At 35.9% G+C, this 25,486-nt stretch overlaps 3 protein-coding genes across 4 annotated transcripts; 1 reads left to right on the top strand and 2 right to left on the bottom strand.

The window, feature by feature from the left end:
* The first annotated feature begins 9,911 nt into the window (after window positions 1–9,911).
* NUDX13 (nudix hydrolase homolog 13) lies at window positions 9,912–13,838 on the top strand. Of its 2 annotated transcripts, none has more exons than XM_022292559.2 (6): window positions 9,912–10,285; window positions 10,381–10,484; window positions 11,810–11,930; window positions 12,023–12,106; window positions 12,959–13,108; window positions 13,208–13,838. In XM_022292559.2, the coding sequence occupies exons 1-6, from the start codon at window positions 10,163–10,165 to the stop codon at window positions 13,484–13,486; spliced, it is 861 nt and encodes a 286-aa protein (XP_022148251.1). In that variant the 5' UTR covers window positions 9,912–10,162; the 3' UTR covers window positions 13,487–13,838. The 2 variants fall into 2 exon arrangements, with proteins under 2 accessions (XP_022148251.1, XP_022148253.1); XM_022292561.2 differs by having other exon boundaries at window positions 9,913–10,285; window positions 10,378–10,484.
* Window positions 13,839–20,000: 6,162 nt separating this feature from the next.
* Window positions 20,001–20,975, bottom strand: LOC111016889 (uncharacterized). Its single transcript, XM_022292444.1, has one exon. It carries the CDS (start codon window positions 20,973–20,975, stop codon window positions 20,001–20,003), a length of 975 nt encoding a protein of 324 aa, XP_022148136.1.
* A 9-nt stretch (window positions 20,976–20,984) lies between these two features.
* Window positions 20,985–21,782, bottom strand: LOC111016888 (uncharacterized). The gene has a single exon (XM_022292443.1). It carries the CDS (start codon window positions 21,780–21,782, stop codon window positions 20,985–20,987), a length of 798 nt encoding a protein of 265 aa, XP_022148135.1.
* Between the last annotated feature and the right edge of the window lie 3,704 nt (window positions 21,783–25,486).

Raw genomic sequence — 25,486 nt, 5'->3', positions numbered from 1 at the left:
TTTCGTGTAATATCATTAAGGGTTTCTTCCCACTTTATATATATAGGGAGAGGGAGGTTGAGAGAGTGTGAAGAAGACACACAGGGTGGAATGTCGTGCTAGCGGGTTTTGGGTCCATCGACATTCTCCTTCCCTCTGTGCCAATCGAGGGGTGGCTGCGGGGCGGGCGTGCGTGAAGGGGGCGCCGGTATTTTGGGAATTGTTTGGAGTGCATCATGGGAATTGTTTGTTAAGCAGAACGAAAATTAAGGTTTTGGAACTTTTCTCTTTGGGTAGGAAAATCTAAGGTCTTCCAATATCTTTCTCATTTTGAATCTTAGAGGAACTCGAGTTAGGGGTCGACAGACTTTCAAAAGTACGAAGATAACGGATTTAACCCATTGCCTAGTGAACTCGTTTCATATACTGGGGCCTAACGGACTTGACACATGGGATGCTCGACCCATGGAATCAGCTACATAGGTTGTTCGGCCTTTTGGTATGTACCTTCAAACTTAATTTATGGTGCATGACTCGTACGTTGAGCCCACAAGGTTTTGTCTATGAGAACTTAGCCTTTTGTATCGTTCTTCAATCCTAACACTTCCAAAACGACACATTTTACCACCCTTGCTATTAGTCTCTCATTTGATATAATTCTATTTACTTTCAAAAAGTAAACTAGTTTAAAATAATCAAATTTGGTATGACTTCATCAACCATGGTCATTAACTTTGCATCATCTTTATTTATATATTATAGAATCGATTAATTTAAAAAATAAACTAAATTGTGACTTTACTTAACATTTAATTTTTCTGGTAAATTATAATTTTATGGGAGAAATATAATTAGTTAAGTAAAGACAAGGGCTAAAAAAACATAGCTAAAAGTTAAAAAGTTTATATTTAGAGAGAGTTTACTTGGGTGGAGGGTTACCGGTCAACCCTCTTTGGAAGCTAGTCATTAATCAATGGCCAGTGGGCATTTGAAAACCGTACATAATAAATCGATTGGGACAGTCTATGTCGTTTAGCGGGGAAAATTTTTCTAGTACTACAGAAGTATATATTTCGACATATTATTGAATGAAGTATTACTTTATTACACAGATCTACACCTGCATTGACAAATAAAGGGAAGTAATATGAAAATAATTACAAAAAAATTTTCCTTTACTAACGGACTATGAGAAAACTCACCAGTGATTCACGAGTCGACACGTCGACATCAAACCCCCTTGCAAATTAGTATCATTATTATAATATGCTTTTACCAAACGCATCTTGTTAATTATTTTTGCATAATTGATGAAATGGAATAAAATTTGAGGTAAATTAAAAAAAAAATAGAAAATTTGGCGGCCCCTACTTACACAGATTATAGCAGTATTAGGATTTTAGTTGTTTTAAGAACTAATGGTTTGAAATTTTCTATTCCACTCAAAATTAAAAATAAAAAAGAAGAGGAAAAAAAAGAAAAGAAATATCTCACCATCTCTTTTTGTCTTTCTACATTCCTCTGATTACATGTTTTTATTTTTCAAAACAACAATTTTAATATTCAAAATCTCATTTTTTCCCCTCACAGTGCTTAACCTTTTTTTTTCTTTAACATATTTCTTGCTTCTAATTTTCTTTTTCGTCTAAATTTATCTGTCTAGAAAATTTATCTTTTTTTTTTAAAAAAAATTATTATCTCGAAAATATTTACTATTATTTCTCTCTCCAAAATTTTCATTTATATATATTTATGCTTCTTTCTTTTTTTTTCAACCTATTACCTTCATTTTTCTCTCTATAGATTTAATATTTTTTCCAACATTTCTCATTCTCAAATTTTACCTTTTATAACTTCTATTTCTTTTTGTATTCTATTTTTTTTTCTAAGAAATATATCTTCAACTTTTCTCTAGATAAATTGTTTCTCGTCCAATTTTCTTTCACTTATAACTTGGTATTTTTATTGTTGTGCTTAATTTTTCTCTTACTAATTTTTTTTTCTATCTTTAATTTATTTAACTCTCTAAAATTTCTCCTTCAAAGTTTCTTTCATCTCTAAACTTTTATTTGCATGTCTCTACATTAAGATGACAAAAATTCCAGTAGGGTCGAGTTTCCACTCTAAAAATAAAGAATGCATTTCCTACCATGTCTCGTCTCCGATTCATTTTTTTAAATAATTAATATATATTTTATTAACTATTTTACTAAATTATTAATAAAATATTAAATATTTCTTAAACTAATTATTTATACTAGTAAATAATAATTTTTTTTTGAGTAAAATAGATATAAATTAGATATCTTATTACTTTTATTTTTAAATTCTAAAAACAATTAGAATTTAATTATTAAACCAAAATTCTTTCTTGTGAATATCCTCGTCACAAAATGAAGATTTATGAACCTGGACCTCGATTCTTAGAATCAGAGGACGGAGTGGATATGAAATAAAAAATTTCCACAATGACAAGAATGGAAGAGGGCGTCGCGACTCCTGTCCCACACCGTTGTCATCTCTACTTACGTAAATTTTTTTCTCTAAAAAATAACGGTTATTTTAGTTTTAAATATTTAAAAAACGTAACGAAATTAAAAATTGTTATCAAACATATATGATTTTTTATCAAAACATAAATAAACCCACCTTTAATATACAACTAACAAAAACATCAAATATTAGTTCCCCTCCTATCAATACATCGCAATCACCCTCATAAAACCCAAAAAGGATGGGCCATTATTTTTCTCTAGACTTTAAGATTCCATGGTAATTTCTCTAACTATGAAAAATATATATATCAATATTCTCAAGTCTTTTCTTTTCTTTTCTTTTTTACTTTTTGCAAAAAGAAAAAAAAATCCTACGCACAGAAATACGTAAACATATTGATAATGGGGAAGCAAGTTGAGGTTAATTCTGTTATTAATAAATATAAAATAATAAAATAAAGGAGAGGACGCACGCATGCATGCAATGCAAGTCATAAAAAATAGTTTTTTTTTTTTTTGGTTAAGAAAAAAATAATTAAAAGTAGGAAAAATAAGAGAAAATGAAAGGATGTCTATCTGGGGGGACACGTGGAAGCATCGGGATTATACGTTTGGTTTTGGATTATTGCGGTGGTGACTGTAAGCTGAGCGGTAGTTGAAAGCTACGACTTACCAGGCTACACGTGCTTTGAATTTTCGCGCCTTCTTTCTCTTTCCTTTAAATAATATTATTTTCTTACTATTCTAATAACTTCGCTATTATTATTCTATTATTATTAATTGCAGCTTTTGGTTTTAAATAATTTTCTTTTTTGTCGTTTCCATTATAATGCAATTGCCTATTCGCCTTTGCCCCCCAATCATTCTCATTAATTCAATTCTCCTTCCGACACACTATTCCTAATCCCATTTGATCAACTTCTTAATATTTCACTGTCAACTGCCCCAACTTTACTGTTAAGACTAATTCTACTATATTTGAGTCTCATGTTTCTACTATATTTGAGTCTCATGTTGTTGCAGGATTTAGATTCAAACTTCAATAAATACTTGTATTGTACACACGACAAATCTGCCACACACATGTAATTGCTAAGTATAGCACAATCTGATGCCTAAATCAGATCAAAAATTCAGGGTTGTATAACATACCTAGCTCGTATCCCGAGGTCTCTCCTCTTATTTATAGAGAGACTCCTCAGGTGGGGGTTCGAGGATTGGCTCAACCGAGTCCGATCAACTTCAACAGAGTAGTCCAGCTTTTAGTCAGATCAGGTGACTTGACTTGGGTGACTAGACCCTTGTCGCTTCTTTGGCTTCATTTTAAATTAACAGAGTAACGGTAACTTCACATATAAGAGTCTTTTTCTACCTCCTACTCTTTCTCTACTTTTCTAATTTATTCCATAACACGAGTGTTCCAAACCAATTTGTATGTAATGTGTACTTCAACTAATTTGATGACGAGAATGATTGTTTCACTCTATATTATTTAATTGAAAAAAATTAGTAGATTTTAATATCTTAAATAGTTGGAGTTGGCCTGCCTGGATCATTAGTTGCTCCTAACCATTTATTTTTATCCATAAAGTCGAATATAACCCTCGAGAAGACTAGCTCTCTAAACCAACGTAGTATAATTTATTGTAGCCGTTTCATTATGCTGTCATCTCTATGGGTGACAATCTTTATTAATTAAATTGTTCATCTTCATTGCATCTATTATGTCTTATATGGTATTGCTATTGGTTGTCATCTCCAATTCTCCATTAATTTAAACATTTGAATGTTTAGCTAAGAATCCTTTCTTATTTTGTTCCATCTTAATTAATTGAATTCTCAGCCCTTTTCATAAAATACCTCCTTAATTACTCGAAATTCATTAAAGTTAATTAAAACGAGATGGAGAATGAAATTGCTAACTTAACCCACCTTCCACGGGATATTGTTAAGAACAATGAGTACTCATAATAGTATGATATTGTCCACTTTGGACATAACCCTCATGACTAACACCCAAAAAAGTCTTATTCCAATAGAGATAATTGTCCTCACATGTATACCCATGATCTTCTCCTCCCCGATCACTTCATATTTATATACTCTTATGAGACCGTGTGACGCCCAAGTAGAAAATAGGGGTATATGGATGAACCAGATCATGGAAGCATTATTAAGAAATATTGAAAAGAATTGTAGTTACTGTCTATACTAACAAGCTCTCAATCATAATTAAGAACTCCAAGCTTAAGCGTGCTGTCTTAAAAGTAGAGATAGTCTCCGCTTTTCTAAGTAGTTTCAATAAAGACGGCGACACAATCAAGTAATACGGAAATGTCGGGATAATTAAGGACAAATCTAAATTCTGAATCTTGGACCTAAGACGTTACCGACCATATATGTCACGAATGACTGAAATATGGTGCGACGACCGCACTGAATAATTTCTTTCAAATTTAAAGCACATGGGAAGGGAAATGGGCAGATTTTATTAAAATTGGTGGGGGCAGGAACCCCAAAAAATTTAATGGGTCAACTCCTCAATTTATTACTATATGGTGTTATATCGTGGGTTTGTTCAGATTATGTCTGCAGGTCCATATACCACTCTTGATTTTCTTCAAATGTGACCTAATTAATTTTCTCTTAAACAACAAATTTTGTTGTTTTAGAAAAGATTTACTGCATGGATTATATATACTTTTTTTAAATCGCATACACACAAAAGCGCTGCGAATCCTTGTATTAATATAAAGTTGAACAATAGTATATTATATTTTTATTATATGGTTGGAGATTTAATAAAATATTAAATGGGATTGAGCATGTGGTGAGGCATTCATGGATGTCGGCATGCATGTGGGGGCCGTATCATGTCATTGTCACACGTACTTGATAAAAAAATAAAAAAATCAATATATTAAAAATATTAATATCAATATTAATTTAGTAATGGGATGGGCCCACTGCTCTGTTCTCTAAAATCCACTCTCATGCTCCATTATTTTGGTTCGCTTTTGCGTTCCCCCTTAGGCATAGGCCTAGGCCCTCCCCTACGGAAAGATTTTTAGTATTATGGGTATATTTATTCTTTTAGTCCACGTCATGATTTAAATTTTATATCTAATTTTTTAACGTAAGTGGATTTCATATCATTAATGTGGTATCTTCTTTAAGAACACTCGAAGACGATGCTACAACTCGTTCAGTATTCATTTCTAGAGAGAAAATTCTCTGTTAAAAAATTTGGGTATTTCTAGAAAATTATTTGAAAGAGATAACCATTTGAATTGTGTGTCCACCTCAATGATCACTTTCGAAATTTAAGGCGAGAGATACACCATAAGGGAGGGGATGCGGTTATTATATAGAGTTACAATTGTTTGACATTCTTTGCATCTGAACTTCCTCCGTAAGGGATGCGAGTAGAGTTGAACTATTAACTTAATGATAATGTGCCTCCTAGTCATATTAGACTTTCATTATGCTATTTCAAATTTTCTCGGGCATGTCTATGCTCACTCTTTAACCCTTTTATGAGGGGGAATTATGTGCAAGCCTTATATTAACTTAGAATCGTTGTTATGATTGTCGTACGAATGTTTATGCTTAAAAATTAAACACTTAATTGAAAAAATGGAACTATGTCATTACAAAGTTAAGAATATCATGATATTTATGATTTATGGTTTTTGTTTGTTGTTGTTTGTTTGTTTTTTTTTTTTTTGACAGGAGGAGAATAGGATCATGATTTATAAGGGAGGGAGTCCAATTTTCTTCATTTTATATATGTTTTAATATAAAGGTTATTGAATTTTTTGCACAATTAGTTCATATCGCAAAATACTAATAGCTAGGCAACATCGATAAAAGTCATTTGTGTTTTCCACTAAGTGATTAAGCACTACGATGTTGAGCTTATTGTAGAGATATATAGAAGCAATTGCCCATTTATAGTTCATTACAAATTTTTTAAAAAATGACATTAAAAAGTTCAAATTTTAAAGTCCTTTTTTTTTTTTTTTTTGGTCTACCTTGTAAAACTTTGCCCTTATGAAAGTGACTTTTGACTTGGCACATTCTATGTTCCCTTGTTGATCTTCTTTGTTTTCATTCACTCTAATAAAACAACATAAATTCTTCAAAAAGTGCTTTTAAGGCTAAAATAAAAAGATAATATTTGAAAAAGAACGGTAAGAAAGCACACTAAATACAACAGGTCAATCCTAAGAAAACACAACAGATAAGAAAAGTATAGGTTGATAGTCAGAAAAAACACAAGAAGATAGCACCTTTAAAGGAAGAGTTGAAAAAGCCTAACAAACTTTGAATAAGGTGGGAGACCAACCTTCAAGAATCTCACATCCTGATCTTAGATATATACATAACTATTCATTGTTCCCCTCTCTACAATTGAGATTAAATGAATATGGTGGGAGTGCACAAATACTCTCCTATTGCTTATAAACTTTATAAATTTAATGTTTTAGCTTGTTTTCAAAATATTTAAAGTATATTATTTCACACATGTTTGTGCAACAAAATGAGCCAATGTCCAACTTCGTCAGGTCGGTCGTTTGTAAGATCTTCAGGATTAAACAGTGTATCGTGTCGTTCTGTGCGAGAATACTTGTGCAAGGGAACATACATTTCGATGATGAAGTTATTTAGAATCCAACTTAAAGTGAGTGATCAAGATAGAATATGATATCTGATGTTAGGGTGTAGTCCACTATTTATAGGTTTATGAATCCTGTAGATGTATGATAAGCAGTGGAGAGTAGGTATTGTATCGAATCGCAGGTAGTTGGGGACGGATACACCTAATTGTTGTTCATTCCAACCTGAGGCGTTGCGTGGTCGAAAGGCTTCCGACCATAGCCCTTCTTCGGGTCGTCTCTTCCAAGTCGTTCTCTCCCGACCCTTTGGGACGAGATCACGAATACTGGCCCTTTCTTCCACGTGACATGATTCTAGTCGAATTCTCCCAACAACACGCGTCCTTACAATGCTCAACCTTTCTCTGTTTATTAATTTCTTTTATCTTCGTCGCAAACATAAACCATTCATTAACATGGAGTAGATTGATTAGCTCAAGCAACTTTTGAAAAAAAAAAAATTAACAGCAAAAAAATTCAATTGATATTTTCCACAAAGAAAGAGAAATTAAATTAGTGCACCTCTGAATCAAAAGGTTGCCTAATTAAACTGTAGTTACATGTGCATAGTCAAAAAGTTGCAACACAATGGATGTATATCTTATTAGGATTTCTTTGGACTATTGATTCTTATGTTCCATGCACCATTGCACATGTAACAAACATCTTGTTAGGATAATGGAATATATAGCCCGTACAACTTTGCGTTTGGTTTCACTTTAATGCAAAAACTTCTTATTAATAGAGATATTATCCTTATGTAATACAACGTCTTCCTCTATTCTAGTTGACATGAAACTACGTTTGAGTATAGAATATTCGTCTAAACGATCGAATGAATCTTCTCGTGAACAATGAAACCTGCAAGAGCTAGTACATGTCGGAATTTGGAGTATAGGTTTTCAGTCAAAATTCACACATACCTTTAATAAGTTTCACCCCCTTTCCCTTTATTTATAGGTGGCCACGAAATGGAAAAGTCATTAACCACTAGTCGATTCCTTCTTGGATCATGGGATTTTGCCGGGATTGTATTGGCGTTTACTACCTTCTTTCCTAGAGTCGTTGGCTACTTTGAAGATGGTGGAATAGATTGAGACATGTAGTGGTTGGACCGTAGATTGTCAACCCCATATGTAGTTGAGTTTAGTTTTCTGACCTCCATATGCTGATGGCTCCTTGGAGCACTCCTTAATGTATTGTTCCGATGGTGCAATACATGGTAGTCGCGTGTCGGTTCTCCTATAACATACTATATTTTATTTTCCACTTGGCACATCCTAACCTTTTTCTTCCACAAAGATTAAGATTTTAAATGTGAGTGTAGCTCAATTGTTAATACATATGTATCTTCCTTAAAATTGAAGGTGTGTTTGAGAGTGAAAATAGAATGTGTGATTTTGAAAAATGAGACTTAAGTATAATTAATTTTTCAAAATCAACAAAGTAATACCTTAAAAATAAATTTAAAGTGATTTTAAACTTTCTTAAAATTAATTTTTTAATTTCTCAAATATGATCACGGAAATAAGAGTGATTTGGATAATTATGAAGCCAAAATCACTCTCAAACAACCACATTTGTTCAACTAAATAAAAGTAAAACACAAGGAAAAATAAAAGAAGAACAAGCCACTGACAAACCACTTTATCTTTTAGAACCCAAATACTCAAAATTGATTGGTGGGGAGAAAGTTTTAATTTATTTATAAAATTAAGAAAAATTACACGTACACTTTCCTCGAAGGTATACACAGAGAATAGTATATGATCCCAACCATCTCTACTAAAGAATTAAGGATGCAAATAAATGCCTTTTATTTGTTTATTTATTATTATTTTCTTTTTAGTACAACAAAATAAATGCCTTTTATTATTGTTGGCTATATGGCTTTTCTAATTTCCTTAATTAATTATATTTTTAATGCCCAGTGGGGCCACCCCTCCTTTCTTTTTCTTATAACAATTTAAAAGTGAAATAGATAAGCAATAAAACATGAGTCACATTGTAATTGTATCAGTTTCGTGGATCAATAATTCATGATTTTTTTATTTTTATTATTATTTTTTTTATAACGAGATATCTATACCACAAGAAAAAAATTAAGACAAGAAAAATTGTCCCATTCTTCTTGTGCTTATTAGTTTGTTCCAAGTGAATATAATAAATTCTCGAAACTAAAATATCAAAGTTAAATTATGAAAATGATCGAGTTTGGAATCCGCAAAGTTTGGACCGGTAAAATTGAAATACTCAAGATCTGTAAAACAAAGTTAGCATTCCGACGCTCTAGTCACCACACAGTCCGATCAATATTCAAGAGAGAATATATTTCGCGTACATTTGGGAGGGGCAAAACTCTCTATTTATAGAGGTGAGCTACTGACAGGGCTTCTGATAACCTAGGACCGAACCGTCTTGTCGAAAAATATATACGTCGTCTGGACTCCCTCAACTATTCTTTAACCTCGACTCATACACATCGTTAGTCGGTCGGAGTGTAGAAAACATGGTAGCTCGAACATGGAACACCAACCTAAGGAAACTTGACTTTATAGAATTCTTTTCTGTAGGGTTGTCTTCTTTCCGTAATAGATAACTCCACACATGACAGTTGATAAATACCCTCTAACATCATAAAATTGTCTATTTAAACATTTAAAATAGTAGAAATTGAAATATTCGAATTAATTTATCCATCAAAATTAGGTGTCAGTGGAGTTATGACGGGATGTTTAGAAGGCAGTTAAAGCAAAGCAAAGGAAATGAATTATGAGAATGGGTGTGTGGTGGGATATAAAATGGGCGCCGTTGCTATGCCATTGGCCCCGCGGAAATCTCTCTCTCCTCTTTCCTTTCATTTCCTTTTGATTTCCTTTTCCCTCTGGCAATTTCTTCACAGTTCCTTCTTCTTCTTCCTTCTTCACATTCATGGCGGAGTTGTAAGTTTTTAAGTAGAAAGGGCAGGCCGAAAATCGCTCTGTAATAGCCACGCGGGCGTTCAATGCTCTGTCAGTTGCAGAAACCAACATGAATTACATCGCTTCGCTTTCGATTTCGGTTTCTGCTTTTCTTTCTTCACTTCCGTTCGCTGTTGCTCTCATTAATCCCTCTCCCATCTGTCCACACGCTGTTCCTTACATTACTGGCCAGGTAGCTTTCCCATTTCGTTTCAATTCCGCTCTCTAATCTATAATTATTCTATTTCTCTCTTCGCAATTCTCATTCCCATCATATTGTTTCAGTAGCAATTCTCTTTAGGGTTTACATTCGCCGAAATTATGTCTGCGGTGTTGGCAAGAACAGGGCGACATCGGCAGCGATATGACGACAATTTTCGTCTCGTTTCAGGGTATGCTTTTTTCTCTTCTTTGTTTTCTCCGGCCCCTTTCACTTCGAACCACGATACCCTTTGATCTTGTTTGTTATTAGCCCGTGTCCATTTGAGAAATTTTTATATTCTCTGTTTTTCTTTTTTGCAATTTCGTCGCATTCTACTTTGTCTTCTTCCCTTTTGTTTCTTCATGACTCGTACTCTATTCCTTTTTCCTAATATCGCTTGGCTTATAATCTGCACGGTTTACAAAGAACCTTTCAATTGGGTTTTTTTTTTTTTTTTTGTGCATCTCAAAGTTCTGCGCTATGCAATGATTTTCGGGTATCTCAAACTACGATTATTGTATCTTTCTGGTACAGTGATCCATAAATATATATATTAAATTTACATGGTGGGTCTTCTTTTTGACTTCGGTTACATGAACAACAAAAGGGTTTCGCTATCTATTTTGTCTCTTTTGTGGAAATCGGTAGCCACTCCACACATATCATTGTTATCAACAACACCGCTGTAGCCTTTCGTTTGTGGGTAAGGACGTGTTTTAGTGGGCAATTTCAGCCGTTAAAAAAACATTTCTGTTGTTATCGATGTGGGCTGTGACTTGATGTTGCAATTTATGCTCCAAAAGTCCATGGGAGCAATTATAATATTTGGAAACCTTTTGGATCCTTCGTTTTAATTGTTTATAAACTTGGTCACGTTCTAAACATTTTGGTATGCCTGCATCCAATTGCTGAGCTTTGAAATGAGAAATTTAGGGATAAGATCGTTGGGGATGAGATGTATGTATTTGAAGTGTGTAGGATGAATTTTATATGTTAGAATGACATAGATACTGATATTATTTGCAAAAAATGATAACCCCAAATTTTTGTCTTATTTTAGAGTCATTTGATGAAAAGACAACCTAATGAGTATAGAGGAAGAAAAGGAACAATTTCTAGATTGTTCCTCTTCTTCCTCTATACTGATGATGTGATGTGGACGGCGGATTTTTATTTTTATTTTTTCACTTTTGGTGTGAGCAAAGTTTCTTTGCGACGTGTCTGCTAAATAATATGAGAACATTCTATCTATTTAGGAAATCTTGTTTCTCATCACGTTCCCAACTTCAAATCTGCTTGGATGTTGAATTAAGAAATCTGAGTGTGATATGATTGTTTTGTTTTGACTCCAAAAATTAGAAGTTTCTCTACGTCTAGCTATATCAAAGTTCAATTCTTAAATGGAAATGTCTTTCTTTTAGTATAATTTTGAGGATGGTATTATGACTGAATGATTTTAACCCAGAACAGCAAGCTGTACTCATTTGTTGCTTATTATTGGCATATGTGCAACAGATGCATTCCTTATAGGCTGATAGGGGAGAGTGATGAAGTTCACGACCAGTGTGGCATTGAGAACAAGATCGAAGTTCTCATGGTTTCCTCCCCAAATCGTGACGACCTAGTGTTTCCAAAGGTTTAAAATTTTATCCATTTTTGATTGAAGGTGTTTGGCATGAAATACCATCGTCCTATATGTCAATGTTTCTCTTTGTTCTGCTTTTTCAGGGTGGATGGGAGGATGATGAGACCATCCTGGAAGCAGCATGTCGTGAAGCTGTGGAGGAAGCAGGAGTGAGAGGAAAGCTCAACGTAGGTTTATATATTGCTTTCTCGTGTAAATTGCCGGTCTTTTTTCATGCTTTCTTCACAAATATCACTCAACGTATGTCATCGTTGTAGAACTTTTTGGATGCTCGTTGATGACTCTAGTCTAGGAAGAGTTTGCACAACCAACTAGGCCCCTCAGAAAATCCAGACTTCACTATTTTTCAGCATGAGGTTGATGCTGTTAGCGAGTTATTGACTTTTTTACAGGAAAACTTTGATTACTACATTTATGAAATGTCAATGGAATGAAAATGAACATTTGATTGTGCTAACTATACTAGGGCAGAGCAAATAAGTTAGAAATGGAGGCAATTGCCCCAGTGCGTTTTAGGTGAAAAAAGTTAAGATTTTAAAGTTGTCTCCTAAGTTTTTTAAAATTAAAAGATCATATATATAAAAGAATGTGATAATGTAAACTTTTGTCCCTACTCCATGATAACTACTCGCCACTTATGTTGAGGTTTACCCGAATTTTGCCAGCAGCTTAATTTATTCACGCACTGACTGTTAAAAGTAGCATGGTCAAAATCGCTTTTGTCATTGTTAAAATCATTTCCCCTTTTCTCTTTCCATTAATCATGTTTTGCAAATTAAAAAATTGATTTTAGGGAAGTTTAAAATCATTTTAAATTGATTTTTAAAATATCACTTGGACAGTGATTTTGAAAAATCAATTATACTTAAATCTCATATTTCAAAATCACTCATTCTACCGTTACTTCCAAATACACCCTTAGGAGGTATCCCATGGTTGCTGTAACTTGGTCCACCACCGCGGAGACAGTATTCTTTGTTTCCCTTGGAAAATAAAATTGTGTTGTTTCTTTCTGTCAGGAAAATCCCCTCGGAGTTTGGGAGTTTAGAAGCAAAAGCAGGCAGGATATTTGCAGCATGGAGGGAGCATGCCGAGGATACATGTTTGCGTTAGAAGTTACTGAGGAGCTCGAGTTTTGGCCAGAGCAGGGAAACCGCCGTAGGAGATGGGTCAGTATAGAAACTCTAAGTCCCTATGCAGCACTCTTTGAAAAAGCATTTTTGAGAAGCTGGTTTAGTAAACTTGTTTTTGCATCTTTTGATTTGCAGCTCAATGTTAAAGAGGCATTCAGGCTGTGCCGGTATGAGTGGATGCGGGTGGCACTTGAAGCGTTTCTTAGAGTAATGGCAGGGGATGAAAATGGCGAGGCGAAGAGCGAGACAGCAGAGACAAGCACCCCAGTAACGGTTCCAAATGTGGTTGATTGTACATTGATATCATCCAACTCCTGTGGGATGCCTCCGTTCGGTCAGCAGCACGGTACGGGTCATTCGGCAGGTATAGGCATTTCAAGGGGCTGTAGATTAGGCATTACATTAAGTGAATGATGAATTTTCAGTCTGCTGTGGTGGGCGGGATGTGGTTAAACTTTGAGTAAGCAAAGAACAAACAAACTGTGGAGTGAAAGAGGAGAGGAGAGGAGAGGGGTAGGGGTTTTGGATGTTTGTTGTAAGTAGTTGGTTGCTTGGTTGTAGTATTGGTGTTAATAAGATAGTTGATGGCTTACTGACTGATGATGTTGATGGATTTTGGTTGTTAAGCAGGACGAGGGTAACCAAATAGTATATAGTTAATAGTATTTAGTTGCTGTTAAGGGGACGACTTGGTAATTTAACTGTTGTGTTTACTGTTTAATGACAAAAAATTATGAGGCATAGCTTCATCATCTCTTCTCATCTATTCAATTCCCCATGTTCATTGCTTGCTTCTACAATTTCATTTCACACAAATTGTTCATCTCCTACAACTTTGCTCTTGTTTTCTTTTTGTTTTTATATTAGATTGGAATTTAGAATAGGTTCGGAGAAGACCCCAAGGAACAGCCCAGTTGGTAAGGATTTGGAGTGTCTTGGTTATACTAACTTAGAATTCTCAAATTCGAACCTTCGATGTATCTTGGGTTCAAGCTTTGTACAGGTGTGAGTGTTCTTTGGGTATAGGAGAGAAATTTGGTAAGCTTAAAAAAGATATATATGTGTATGTATGTGCGTGCATTGGGAGAAATTTGAAATTATTTAATGGTTTCATGAAGTGTATTTCCTTTTCTCAAGAGGGTTTTTGGTCTAGGAGTAAAGTCGTTAACTAGTTGTGTAGTCCGTGTTTAGAGTGAAAAGTTGTTGGTTTGGAGATGCGAAGCCTAGGGAATTGTCTCCTCCCCTTTCTTTTATTTTCCGATTTTCTCAGATCCCATGTTTTATGAAAATTTATTACTTCAAGTAATAAGTAACAAAAAAGTATTTTCCCTTTTGGCACAAATTAATCAATTTTTTTTATATTAATGTAAAATAAAAACGAAAAAGAAAATGAGAATTATAACTTAGGAATCCAATTCTCAAGTTGGAAGATAAAATATTTCCTCGTTGATTTGGACCCACTTTGATGCTGTATTTGGGCTTCAAGTTTAGTCAAACAGTGCTACAATTCTTAAATTATAAATCTATAAGTTTGTATGTAAACTTTCAAGATTCATTTATTTAGCCCATTAATTAAAGACTTTTTAATTGGGTTACTTCTATTTAGCCTCATACTTTAGAAAGATTATGAAATTAGTCTGGTACATTAAAAGTTTATTGACTATTAAATAACATTTTAAAGGCGACATAAGTTTAAAGTTGTGAACTTCATTTGTATTTTAAATTAATATTTATATATTCAGTTAATATATTTGAGATGAGATACCAAGAAATAATTAATTTGTTTAATATGTGTTTTAGAAGAAGAATAATTTCAAATTAAAAAATTATCCGCCAACATGAATATAGCTCAGCAGTTAAATCTTTTAATATATTTAAAATATATCAATTTTTTATTTTTGTTTTAATAAAAAAGACTATTCTTTTACCTATGCAACAAAAAAGACAGCTTTTTCTTTTTCTATCACGTATGAAAGAGGAATACAATGAAGGAAAGAGAGATAAATCTAATAAAAAAATGCCACTTCATCTAAAAATCTCACATAACGGTAAAATAGACTCCGGACCATTAGAACCATTCTCAAATGTCAAGGACTAAAAATAGATACTTAGCTCAAAATTCATGGACTAAAAGTACATTTTACCTACATAAAAAAGAATAAAAACTTCTTTTTCTTAAAAAAATAAATACTTATAAAAATTTTAGCCAAAATATACCCAAATGGTTTATAATATAAGTGAGTTACCCTTCTCATTGACAATTGTTTTGAAATTGAATTCTAAGAACATTAATATAGCATAACAGTCCAAAATTTCGAGTATCCGGTCAAAAAATGAAATCCAGCCTATAGCAAAAAAATCCATTTTTGTGTACAACAAAAATTTGTATTATGAAAAAAGGGGTTGGTCATCGTGGAAATTTTATTTTTCCTACTATTAGTACTTTTTTTTAGAGGAAGAAGAAATGAGGGAAATTGGGGTTTTTGACCCCACCAATAGTTCAAATTGGATAAATGAACCCCTTTAAAAAAAAAACCTAATTTTTGACTCCACCTCTACTTAATTTTGAACCCTCCCAAGTCAATTTACCATAGTACCCTCATGTTTAAAAATGAAGGGAACTCCCTCCAAGTAAATAAGTAAAATCCTAAACCTCATCTCGGACGTTTCCTGGCCCAACGAAAATTTTCACCATTTCTCGAACGTTTCATTTGTCCTAAAATCCTAAAACCCATCTCGAACGTTATCTCGGACAAAGGACGTTGGACGATTCATCCATCCCGGACCTTACGAAGTTATCTCAGACGTTTCTCTTCCATTGTTTCGCCCTATGAAGTCATCGATCGCAAGGTTAGTGGTCGGGTAGATTATAACAAAATTTTTAGAAACGTTTGTTGTTCTGATTTCATTATCGGCGCTATCTGAAGCAGCCATGTAGATCTAGGGTCATTTTCATGTTGTGCTTGCAGGACTGAGAAATTTGGGGAAAAAATCAATCTCTGATTCAATCCCGTATTCAATCCCGGATGATTTTGGTCCGGGATCGAATACGGGATTGAATCCGGGATCGAATTCGAACTGGCTACGTAAGCTTCCATCCCAGACCACCCGGACCATTTCGCCTCCGGGATGAAAGGCAGAAAATGGGGTTTCATTCTCTGCCTTTCATCCCGGAACGAAACGGTTCGGGATAAGGTCCGGGATGGAAGGCTTTCCAAACATAATGCATTCTGCCTTTCACAACAGAATGAAACCTCATTTTCTGCCTTTCATCCCGGAGGCGAAATGGTCCGGGATAAGGTCCGGGATGGAAGGCAGAATGCAGACACTTCGAAATTTTTTTTTTTTAAGTTGGTCTGCACTGAACGTTTTTTTTTATTTCCTTGCTACTTTATGTAATTTTTTTTTTACCTTTGTATAGGACATATAATGGATTTGAGACTAATTCTAAACCGTGATGACTGGTTTCGGCCACGTTGACCAACCTTGCCCATGTAGATAAAACCACTTCTAGGCTGAAGGGTAGGTTAACCCCAACCCAGTTAGACATGTTTAGGCAAACGTGTTTCGGTCCCATTTTGGACATGGACGTAGTTTTTAACGGTCCATTAATACATCATCTATTGTTGAGAGAGGTTGAAGAGCCTAGGCAGGACATCATTAGTTTCGACCTGTTTGGGAAAAGGGTCTCCTTTGGTAAGCGGGAGTTTGACCTAATCACCGGCCTCAGTCATAGGATGATTAGGGTAGATAACGATATTCCTGGCCGACGTCTTCGAGCACGTTACTTTAAGGATAGTGTCAGGGTTAAGTGTACTGAGTTAGAGAAGATTTTTATGGAGGCAGTTTTTGACGATGATGAGGATGCTGTCAAGGTTGGCATAGTTTACTTCGTCGAGCTTGCCATGATAGGGAAGGAGAGGAAGCAGTTTATAGATACGACCCTTTTAGGGGTTGTGGATAGGTGGGAGCTGTTCTGCAATCACGACTGGAGTTCGTTGATTTTCGAAAGAACACTTTGGAGCCTGAAGAATGCCCTGAAGGATAAACTACTGGCGTACCAACAGAAGGCGAGAAATGACCCCACACACCAAGAGACTTATAGTCTCTACGGGTTTCCGTACGCATTTCAGGTAAGCGAGCTTTAAGTCAACTATATAATCGTATATATTATTTAAATGCATTATTTATTTGACTTCACTGGATTCTAGGTATGGGCTTACGAGACGATATCGACGTTGAGTCTGCGCGTAGCCACGAGGCTCAGCGACGACGCCATTCCTCGACTCCTTAGGTGGTCGTGCACTTATTCTCGTGGGTTTCTTACTCTGCAGAGAGATGTGTTCGATAACACGATAGTAAGTAATTATCTTGACCCCGTGCAATTCAAATTTATTTTTTCATTTGGGTTTAATCATAAGTTTTTTACAGTCCAAGGTTAAGGAATACTTGGTTTCGACTAATTCTGAGGCAGAACACATGGTCCGTATCATGCGTCCACCGGAAGCCCGCGCTATACCTTTCCCGCCGGCTGTACCTGACCCGCCTGCAGTACCTGACCCGGCTGTTGTACCTGCCCCGGCTGCAGTACGTAACCCGCCTGCAGATTTGGAAAGGGGTGCTGAGGAAAGAAGGGTGAAGGACAAAGGAAAAAACATCATAGAGGATCCGGTAGAAGAGGCCGAGACATTGGACGATGTTGCATTACAGGGTCCTGCATTAACGATGCTGGACCCAGTGGAAATGACAGCGAAGCCCTACAGAAGAGGTCGAAACGGAAAAAATTCAAAAATAAGATCAGTAGAAGGTTGAAGAGGCTCGATGACCGAGTTGGTGCTATCGAGGCCACACTGACTGGCTTCGAGGCCACACTGACTGGCTTCGGGGTTGCCCTGAAAGGTATCCAGAGATACCTTAAGAAAATGTCGAAGGTACGCATTTTATATGTATATAACATTAGGTATGCTTAGTTATTAATTATGATTAGTTGGGTCCGAGATAACGCTCATTGGTCCGTACTTTTCGTGCAGGGTAAATTCCTTGATCCGACCAAATATTTTGGACGTGGGGGTGGCCCCGATGATGATGATCCATCGGATCAAAGGCCTGATGAGGCCCCAACACGAGGTCCGAAGAGTATGGACGAGGACCGGAGGCTAGAAGCGGTCCCTAAGACTGACGAGTATCAGACCATGGACGATAATCCGAAGAGTATGGACGAGGATCCGAAGAATATGGACGAGGATCCGATGTTTATGGTTGAAGACCAGGGTACGATAACGGAGCGGGACAATGCATCAGATGCTTACCCCGATCGTCCTGTCGGTTTGTTTCAGGTAAGTCCTATTTCTATAACGCTAGTATACGTTTGTGCTTCCATATACCAATATGATTAATATTGGTTGTATATTAGGATGCCACTGTTGGAATGCAAGAGTCGGGCGTTGCATCAGATACGCGACCCGTCAGCCGACGCGTTAGGCGTCCCTATAAGGACTGGGCACCGGACGCAGTCATTAAGGTAAACTGTCATTACATATACATATTAGCTGTCAGCTGTCATTACACGAACTCACGTGTGTATTGTATTTTAAGTTGAACCTTACCTTGACCAGGACGAATATGACCTTCAACAGGCCCCAACTGGGCGTGGGATACGCAAGAGGCATTACTCTTGGAAGCTGAAGGATATATACACACCAACCGGTCAGCGTGGGATCACCGTGGATAGATACGACCCAGTATGTCCCATTCCACCGCAGTTGGACGATAAGTTCCAGAGATGGATGGATGACCCGAAGACGGATGGGAGATTGCGGTCCACTGCAACTGGTTTCCAAAAGAAGAAATGGTATCGCGATCTATTGGACCCTAGTGTTGAATTGAAGGACGAAGTAAGTACATGTTACTATATTCGTAGTACTATATTCGTCAATATGTTTGATTACATCAATGTGGATTGGTTAAATGTAACAGGTACTTGATGGTCTCGTCCTGTTTACAGCGAAAAAGTTGGATAAGTGTCTCCATCTATGTTGCAAGAAGTTTGCGATAGGCGACGTACTTCTTTCGGTAATTACTTTTTACTTCTTCCGGTTCGAACTAATAAATGCTGTTTTGAACAATTCTTTAACTAATGAATTACTTTTTAACTGCTATACAGACTCTGCTGAATCGGACAGACGGTCCATATGCGGCCATGAAGCCGGGTGTATTGTCTACTAGGATCAACTACCCCTGGCGCGAGGAGAACACAATCTGGCGATATGTCCACGGTAGGCAGTCGGACCACAACGTGCCCTGGAGTGATGCAGACATCGTGTACACCCCCATAAACGTAGGCGGGAACCACTGGGTGATGCTCGGGATCGACCTTGTACAGGGCGACATAACCGTATGGGATTCACTCCAAACGACCACTCCACTGGATGAACTTGAGAAGGAGTTGAAGCCCATGTGTACAATCCTACCTACGCTGTTGCATCATGGCGGGATATTTTCAGTTTGACCCGACTTGCCAGTGGTGTCGTGGAGGGTACATTGGGTTCGCGTACCACAGCAGAGTAGCGCGACTGATTGCGGGATTTTCTGTGTCCGGTATTTCGAGTACGATGCCACCGGGTCAAATATGGACACTTTAACCCAAGATAATATTGTATATTTTAGGCGTCAATACGCTGTACAGATGTGGGCGCGTCGTCCCATTTTTTGAATAGTATGCATTTTCGATATTGTTTCTATGTCATGGTTCATTATTCTAGCATCATACATGAATGACACATTCAAATACAATCTCCCCATTAATAATGATAATAATAATAATATAACACGTAGGGTTACCAATGCATGCATGCATGGTTGGTTGCTTGGGGTACAAGTTACCATACAAATTTATGAAAAACCAACAAGTTACCAATACATCATACATTCACGCTGCGTTAAGAGGTTCATGACATATTTTGCAATTGTGCCCCGATGTACCACACCGACCACACTTACGTGTTTCGCGCACCTCGCCCGTGGAAGGAATCCTAACCGTCCGCCTCCTGCCAACTCTAGGAACCATATCTGGTGCTTCTACCGGTGTATCGACAAAATCTGGAGAACTTTTCCACGTTGAGACGTGGCCAATTGGAAATATTGGTTCTGCATAAGCCATTACCCAGGAGTTCGTCGTGTATGCCTCGTCACACAAAATGTACGGATTTATGTTTCGCATCATCGCCCCAGCAATAGCATGAGAGCATGGAATTTTAAAATAATCAAACTCCCGACAACTACATGTCCTAGAGTTGAAATCAACAATCCCGTCAAGGTTACCATCACGTACCTGGACATGAAACTGGTCGATGTTCACTACAACGTGTCTCCTGGCATTGTCCCAGTATTCAGCAAGCTTATTTTCTGCGTAGTCGGACAATGTGGTTGATCGGGAAGAGGCAAGCGTCCGTCGATCGTAGAACCAAGTCTGTAACAGACCTCTGATATGGTCCAATAACGCAGTTACTGGCAACCTACGCGTGTGTCTAAAGAGGGCATTCACGGACTCCGCATTATTACTGGTCATCTGTGTGTACCTCAATTCTGTTTGGAAACAATGAGCCCAACGCTCCTTTCCAATGTCATCCAGATACTCCCTCGCACCAGGGTACGCACCAAGTTGAGCCCAGATTGAGTTGAAATAAGACTCTCGATATGCTTTCGCAGCTTTTAGAAATAGTTCCTCGACTGCCTTTGCATCGACTTTAAATTTTGCTAACAAGTTCATCTTAATATGTTGTATACAAAAGCAATGAAATGCAGTGGGAAATACCTTGTCAATTGCCTTACAAATGGTGTGATGTCTATCAGAAACGAAAACCAAATTGTTCACTACGCCGAGCGCACCTTTTAATTGAGTCATAAACCATACTCATGATGCTACAGTCTCACCGTCGACAATAGCAAATGCAACAGGGTAAATCTGGTTATTCGCATCCGCACCAGAAGCTGTTAACAATACCCCTCTGAACTTCCATTTTAGATGGGCCCCGTCGACAACCAACACTGGTCGAATACAAGCCAGAAACCTTCTAATCGATTGACCCAAAGCCATAAAGACATATTTGAAATATTTTCCATCTTTCAGTTCCAATTCGAAAATAGTACCTGGGTTCATGATTTTTAATGCTTCACCATAAGCTGATAGTAGACCGTATGACGATGCTGGATCCTCTCTAATAAGTCGAAGTGCTTCTTCACTGGACCGCCAAGCTTTGTCATAACTTAAATTCACACCATACTCCTTTCTCATGTCTTGTATTATGTCCTTCGGTCTATACGTGCGGGAGACGTCTGTAAACTTCGCTTGGACAAGATGTCCGACCACCCAACTTTTGGCTTGCCTATGATCCTGTTTCAAAACTCCACCGTTGCATGTATGGATGCTATAGTATTTTTTTATCTTGAACATATTGCAGTCCCTCAGCTTTGTAGCTCGAAGTCTCCAGGTGCAACTAGTATCAACGCAACGTAGTATATATAGTTCCGGTGTCGACTTTTTTACTTTAAACTGAAAATTCAGCCGCATTGCAACTAAATGCATTCTCAAACTCAACTCCTTCTTCATATCAAATACTTCGCCCTCCTTAACATCATTTGTTCCAGAAGACTGTACCATGAATTGCAACTTCTCATCATTAGGCTGTCCAGTGAGACCATCACACCCCATTTGTTGGACCGCTGCTTCATCCTACGAATCTCATCATTAGGCTGTCCAGTGAGACCATCATTCACAAATTCTGCTTCATAGTGTTCTTCTTCTGACTCTCCCAACGGGTCATATGATTCATCACTTTCATCTTGATTATCATTCAATAATCCCGACACATTCCAATCACATAACCTGTCATCTCCTAGGTTACATGGAACAACATCTGATTCCAATGGTGTTAAACCCGCTATATCATGACCTAAATGCCCGTAAAAGGGGTGTGGTTGTTGGGAAGAAGAGGGGTTCGATGATGAGGAAGGAAATGAATGTACCGAATTTGTGGGTCTCTGGAATGGGGGAATACAAGCTGTGGGCATACAACTCGAGGACACGTTTTGGCCTACATGATATGGGAAAGAAGGCATGTACGTTTCATTCTCATGTACCTGCTTTGGCGTAGTAGATATGTATATAGGCAATTCAGAAACATCTTTACCAGTTAAAAAAAAATTTAGGTCATCGTCATCAATTATCTCCATTACACAAACTTTAGTTTTAAAATGATATACGCGTCTAATTATAATATCGAACTGAAGGGGGTTTATATTACTCAATCTATACACGTGACCTAGAAATTCTCTGTACATGGTTGTACTATCCACTGTCAATCCTCTCGTGCGACCACCAACGTAATCTTTTTCACTATCGTTCCATTCTCCACCAAATGTTATGAAAACACGAGGCATCCTGCAAATAGATAAAATCAAGTGAGATAAGAATATCGTCCAAAAAAAGTGGTAAAAAAATAAAAAAAATACATGTCATCCCGGACCAGTCTTGGTCCGAGACATATCCCGGACCACAGTGCTTCGATTGGTCCGGGATGTATCTCGGTTCACTCCCGAACCATCTTTCGATCTGGGATTGTACATTCAATCCCGGATCTCAAAGCTTCAATCTCGGAACAATACTTGGTCCGGGATACCGACTGCATTTTTTTTTCTTTTTCCAAGAAGCCAAGTGAAAATGTATGAATGGAAAATATTTCAAATCATTTCAGAAATTTTTATGTTAACGTACCTCTAACTCTTCAAATGTGAAAATGTGGGGACAACGATTTTAGATAGTGTGGGGACAATGATCAAACACGTGGCAATGTTTCTTTCCCGGATTAAAAAAAAAAAACGTGATCTATGAGGAGTTTGGATGGTGTGAAAATTTTGGATTGTTTCAAACTCAAAACATAAGTAAAATATGAGGTTAAAAGTTTGGTGAAATGGTTGGGTGGAAGTTAATGGGGAAGTTAATTTATCATAAATAAGGGTATATTTGTCTTTTCACTAAAGGTGGATTCAAAATTAAGTAGAGGTGGGGTCAAAAATTAAGTTTTTTTTTAAAGGGGTTCATCTATCCAATTTGAACTATTGGTGGGGTCAAAAACCCCAATTTCTCAAGAAATGACAAAATCTTATAATTTAAGATCAAGTCATTCAATATTTCATTTTTAGAGGATAAATTCTCACATTTAGATGTATTAATACCATATTCTCTTTCATCACGAAACTTTAGTTCAAATCCTTCCCTCGTAGCCTCTTCTTTTCAACGATGAATATTGATAATGGTCCTTATTTATTTATTTTGGAAATCCCAATGTGGAACGTGACGTGTCACAAGATGAAAAGTAAGCTAATTTTAAAATCATTTATTTTTAAAAAATAACTCTTTTTAATACAGTAAAAACTGCATGGGAGTGTTTTGAAGGTTTTTTTTTAATATTGTTGTGAAACTTATTTTAAAAATATAGTTGTTTAATTAAAAATATTATAGATTTTGAAATTTATTTTAAAAATATTGTAGTTTTAAAAATTGAAGGTTGGTCGTGTCTCTTCAAGAGACGACCATTTAGACGTGGCGCCACGCGGACGCCACGTAAATTTTTTAAAAAATTTGACGATTATCGGGTCGGTTTATTTCTGGAAAAAATATATATAATTTTTTATATTATATATTATTTAGTAGTTTTAATGTAAAAAACTTCTTAAATAATAAGTTTAAAACTATTGAATAATATATAATATAAAAAATTATATTTTTTTTTTCAGAAATGAACCGACCGAATAGTCGTCTCTTCATCCCACATGGTCGTCTCTCGACCACGTTCAAATTTTAAAAAAATTACGTGGCAACGACCAACTTTCAGTTTTTTAAAACTACAATATTTTTAAAATAAATTTCAAAATCTACAATATTTTTGATATTTTTAATTAAACAACTATATTTTTAAAATAAGTTTCATTTACAACAATATTAAAGAAAACCCTGTGTTTTGAATAATATTTTCGTATTTTATAAAATCTATAGTTCAGTTCTAATATATATTTATATAAATGAATAATTATATATTACGAGCTTGTTTTCGCAAATAATCTATTCCTCCTATACCACTTCGAAGTTTTCTTGTTTATAAAATAACAATTCTCATTTAAAATAACCAAATCTACCTTTAATGTTTGAAAATAATCGATCAAATGATTTTCCCAATAAATTTGTTGTTAAAATTTTGTTTGTAAAAAAAAAATTGTTAAAATTTGTTTTAAAAAAGTTATGTTTCATTAAATTATTATTTTATTAACATACTTAGATATAACGTGCTACTTGAAAAAAATATTTTTTTGTTGATGAGTGGGTCAGATTTTGAAGATAAACAAGTTTGAATATTATAGTCAAATAGCATCTAAGTTGCATGTCTATGTATTCAAATAGCCTAATTGAGAATTTTTTAAACATCACGGAGCAGAATTAAGACTTTAATAGATTCAAACTTAAATTGAGAATTATTTAAAGAATTAATGCCCCGAAACGAAAACGAAGCATAATGATCTTATTTCTTTAATATTGCTTACTAGAAATTTACTGTAATCAAAATAAAAAAATATTGATATTGTTCATTAAAACAGCCTACAAATGAAATTAGTATTAGACTAGGATACTAGTTTCTTATTTCTTGATAATTACAAATAATTAACTAAATAGTACGTTAGTATTATTTTTAATTAAAATAATAATTTATTTTGATACTATTTTAGTTGAGTAATTATATTTTAGTTAGTTATTATTTATTTAAGATAATAATTTATTTTTATACTATTTTATTTGACATTTTTATTTTAATAAACTATTTAATATAAATAAATAATTACTAATTAAAATATAATTACTCAACTAAAACATATCAATATTGTTTATGCAGGAATCTGCACAACGGTTCTTCACGAATCGAGCTCGAACCCGGTCTCCGGTTCCGACATGAACCCTAGAGTGGACCTGCATAAGAGGGTGAACACTCCGACGCTCAAGTCAGTATAGATCGGACTCCTTATTTAGTTCGAGGTGAGATTCGATACCTGAGCGTGAAATGAACTCCTCTATTTATAGGTAATGGGCCCGACAGCACACACGACCGGCGGTTACATGTCTTTTCTCATATCGGACCTGTCGGGTTCCGAGCAGGTCGGACCACAGTCAGGTCGAACTTTGGTGCCCATACTTCATCTTTTAAGGGGCAAACCCGGTCACCTCGGCGGGGCCGAAGTAGACCTAAGCAATCCTTTTTTATTTAATTTCTTCAAACACGAATAATGGTCCTCCACGTGTCCTGGGTAAGTTTACCCCCAAACATTGGCCCCCTCTCTGTTAGGTTCGATCTCAAACTGACAGAGAAG

The sequence above is a fragment of the Momordica charantia genome (genome assembly GCF_013281855.1).
Source record: "Momordica charantia cultivar OHB3-1 chromosome 8 unlocalized genomic scaffold, Mcharantia_2.0 BLBB01000008.1, whole genome shotgun sequence".
Taxonomy (NCBI): Eukaryota; Viridiplantae; Streptophyta; class Magnoliopsida; order Cucurbitales; family Cucurbitaceae; genus Momordica; species Momordica charantia.
The sequence above is the reverse complement of the archived record's forward strand: the minus strand, read 5'-3'. Positions and strand labels throughout refer to the sequence as shown.

Coding starts and splice junctions, on each gene's coding strand:
- NUDX13 (XM_022292559.2), top strand. CDS start 10,163: ATGAATTACATCGCTTCGCTTTCGATTTCGGTTTCTGCTTTTCTTTCT. Junction 11,931..12,022: donor ACGACCTAGTGTTTCCAAAG/GTTTAAAATTTT, acceptor CTGCTTTTTCAG/GGTGGATGGGAGGATGATGA. Junction 13,109..13,207: donor GAAACCGCCGTAGGAGATGG/GTCAGTATAGAA, acceptor TTTGATTTGCAG/CTCAATGTTAAAGAGGCATT.
- LOC111016888 (XM_022292443.1), bottom strand. CDS start 21,782: ATGGGGTGTGATGGTCTCACTGGACAGCCTAATGATGAGAAGTTGCAA.
- LOC111016889 (XM_022292444.1), bottom strand. CDS start 20,975: ATGACTCAATTAAAAGGTGCGCTCGGCGTAGTGAACAATTTGGTTTTC.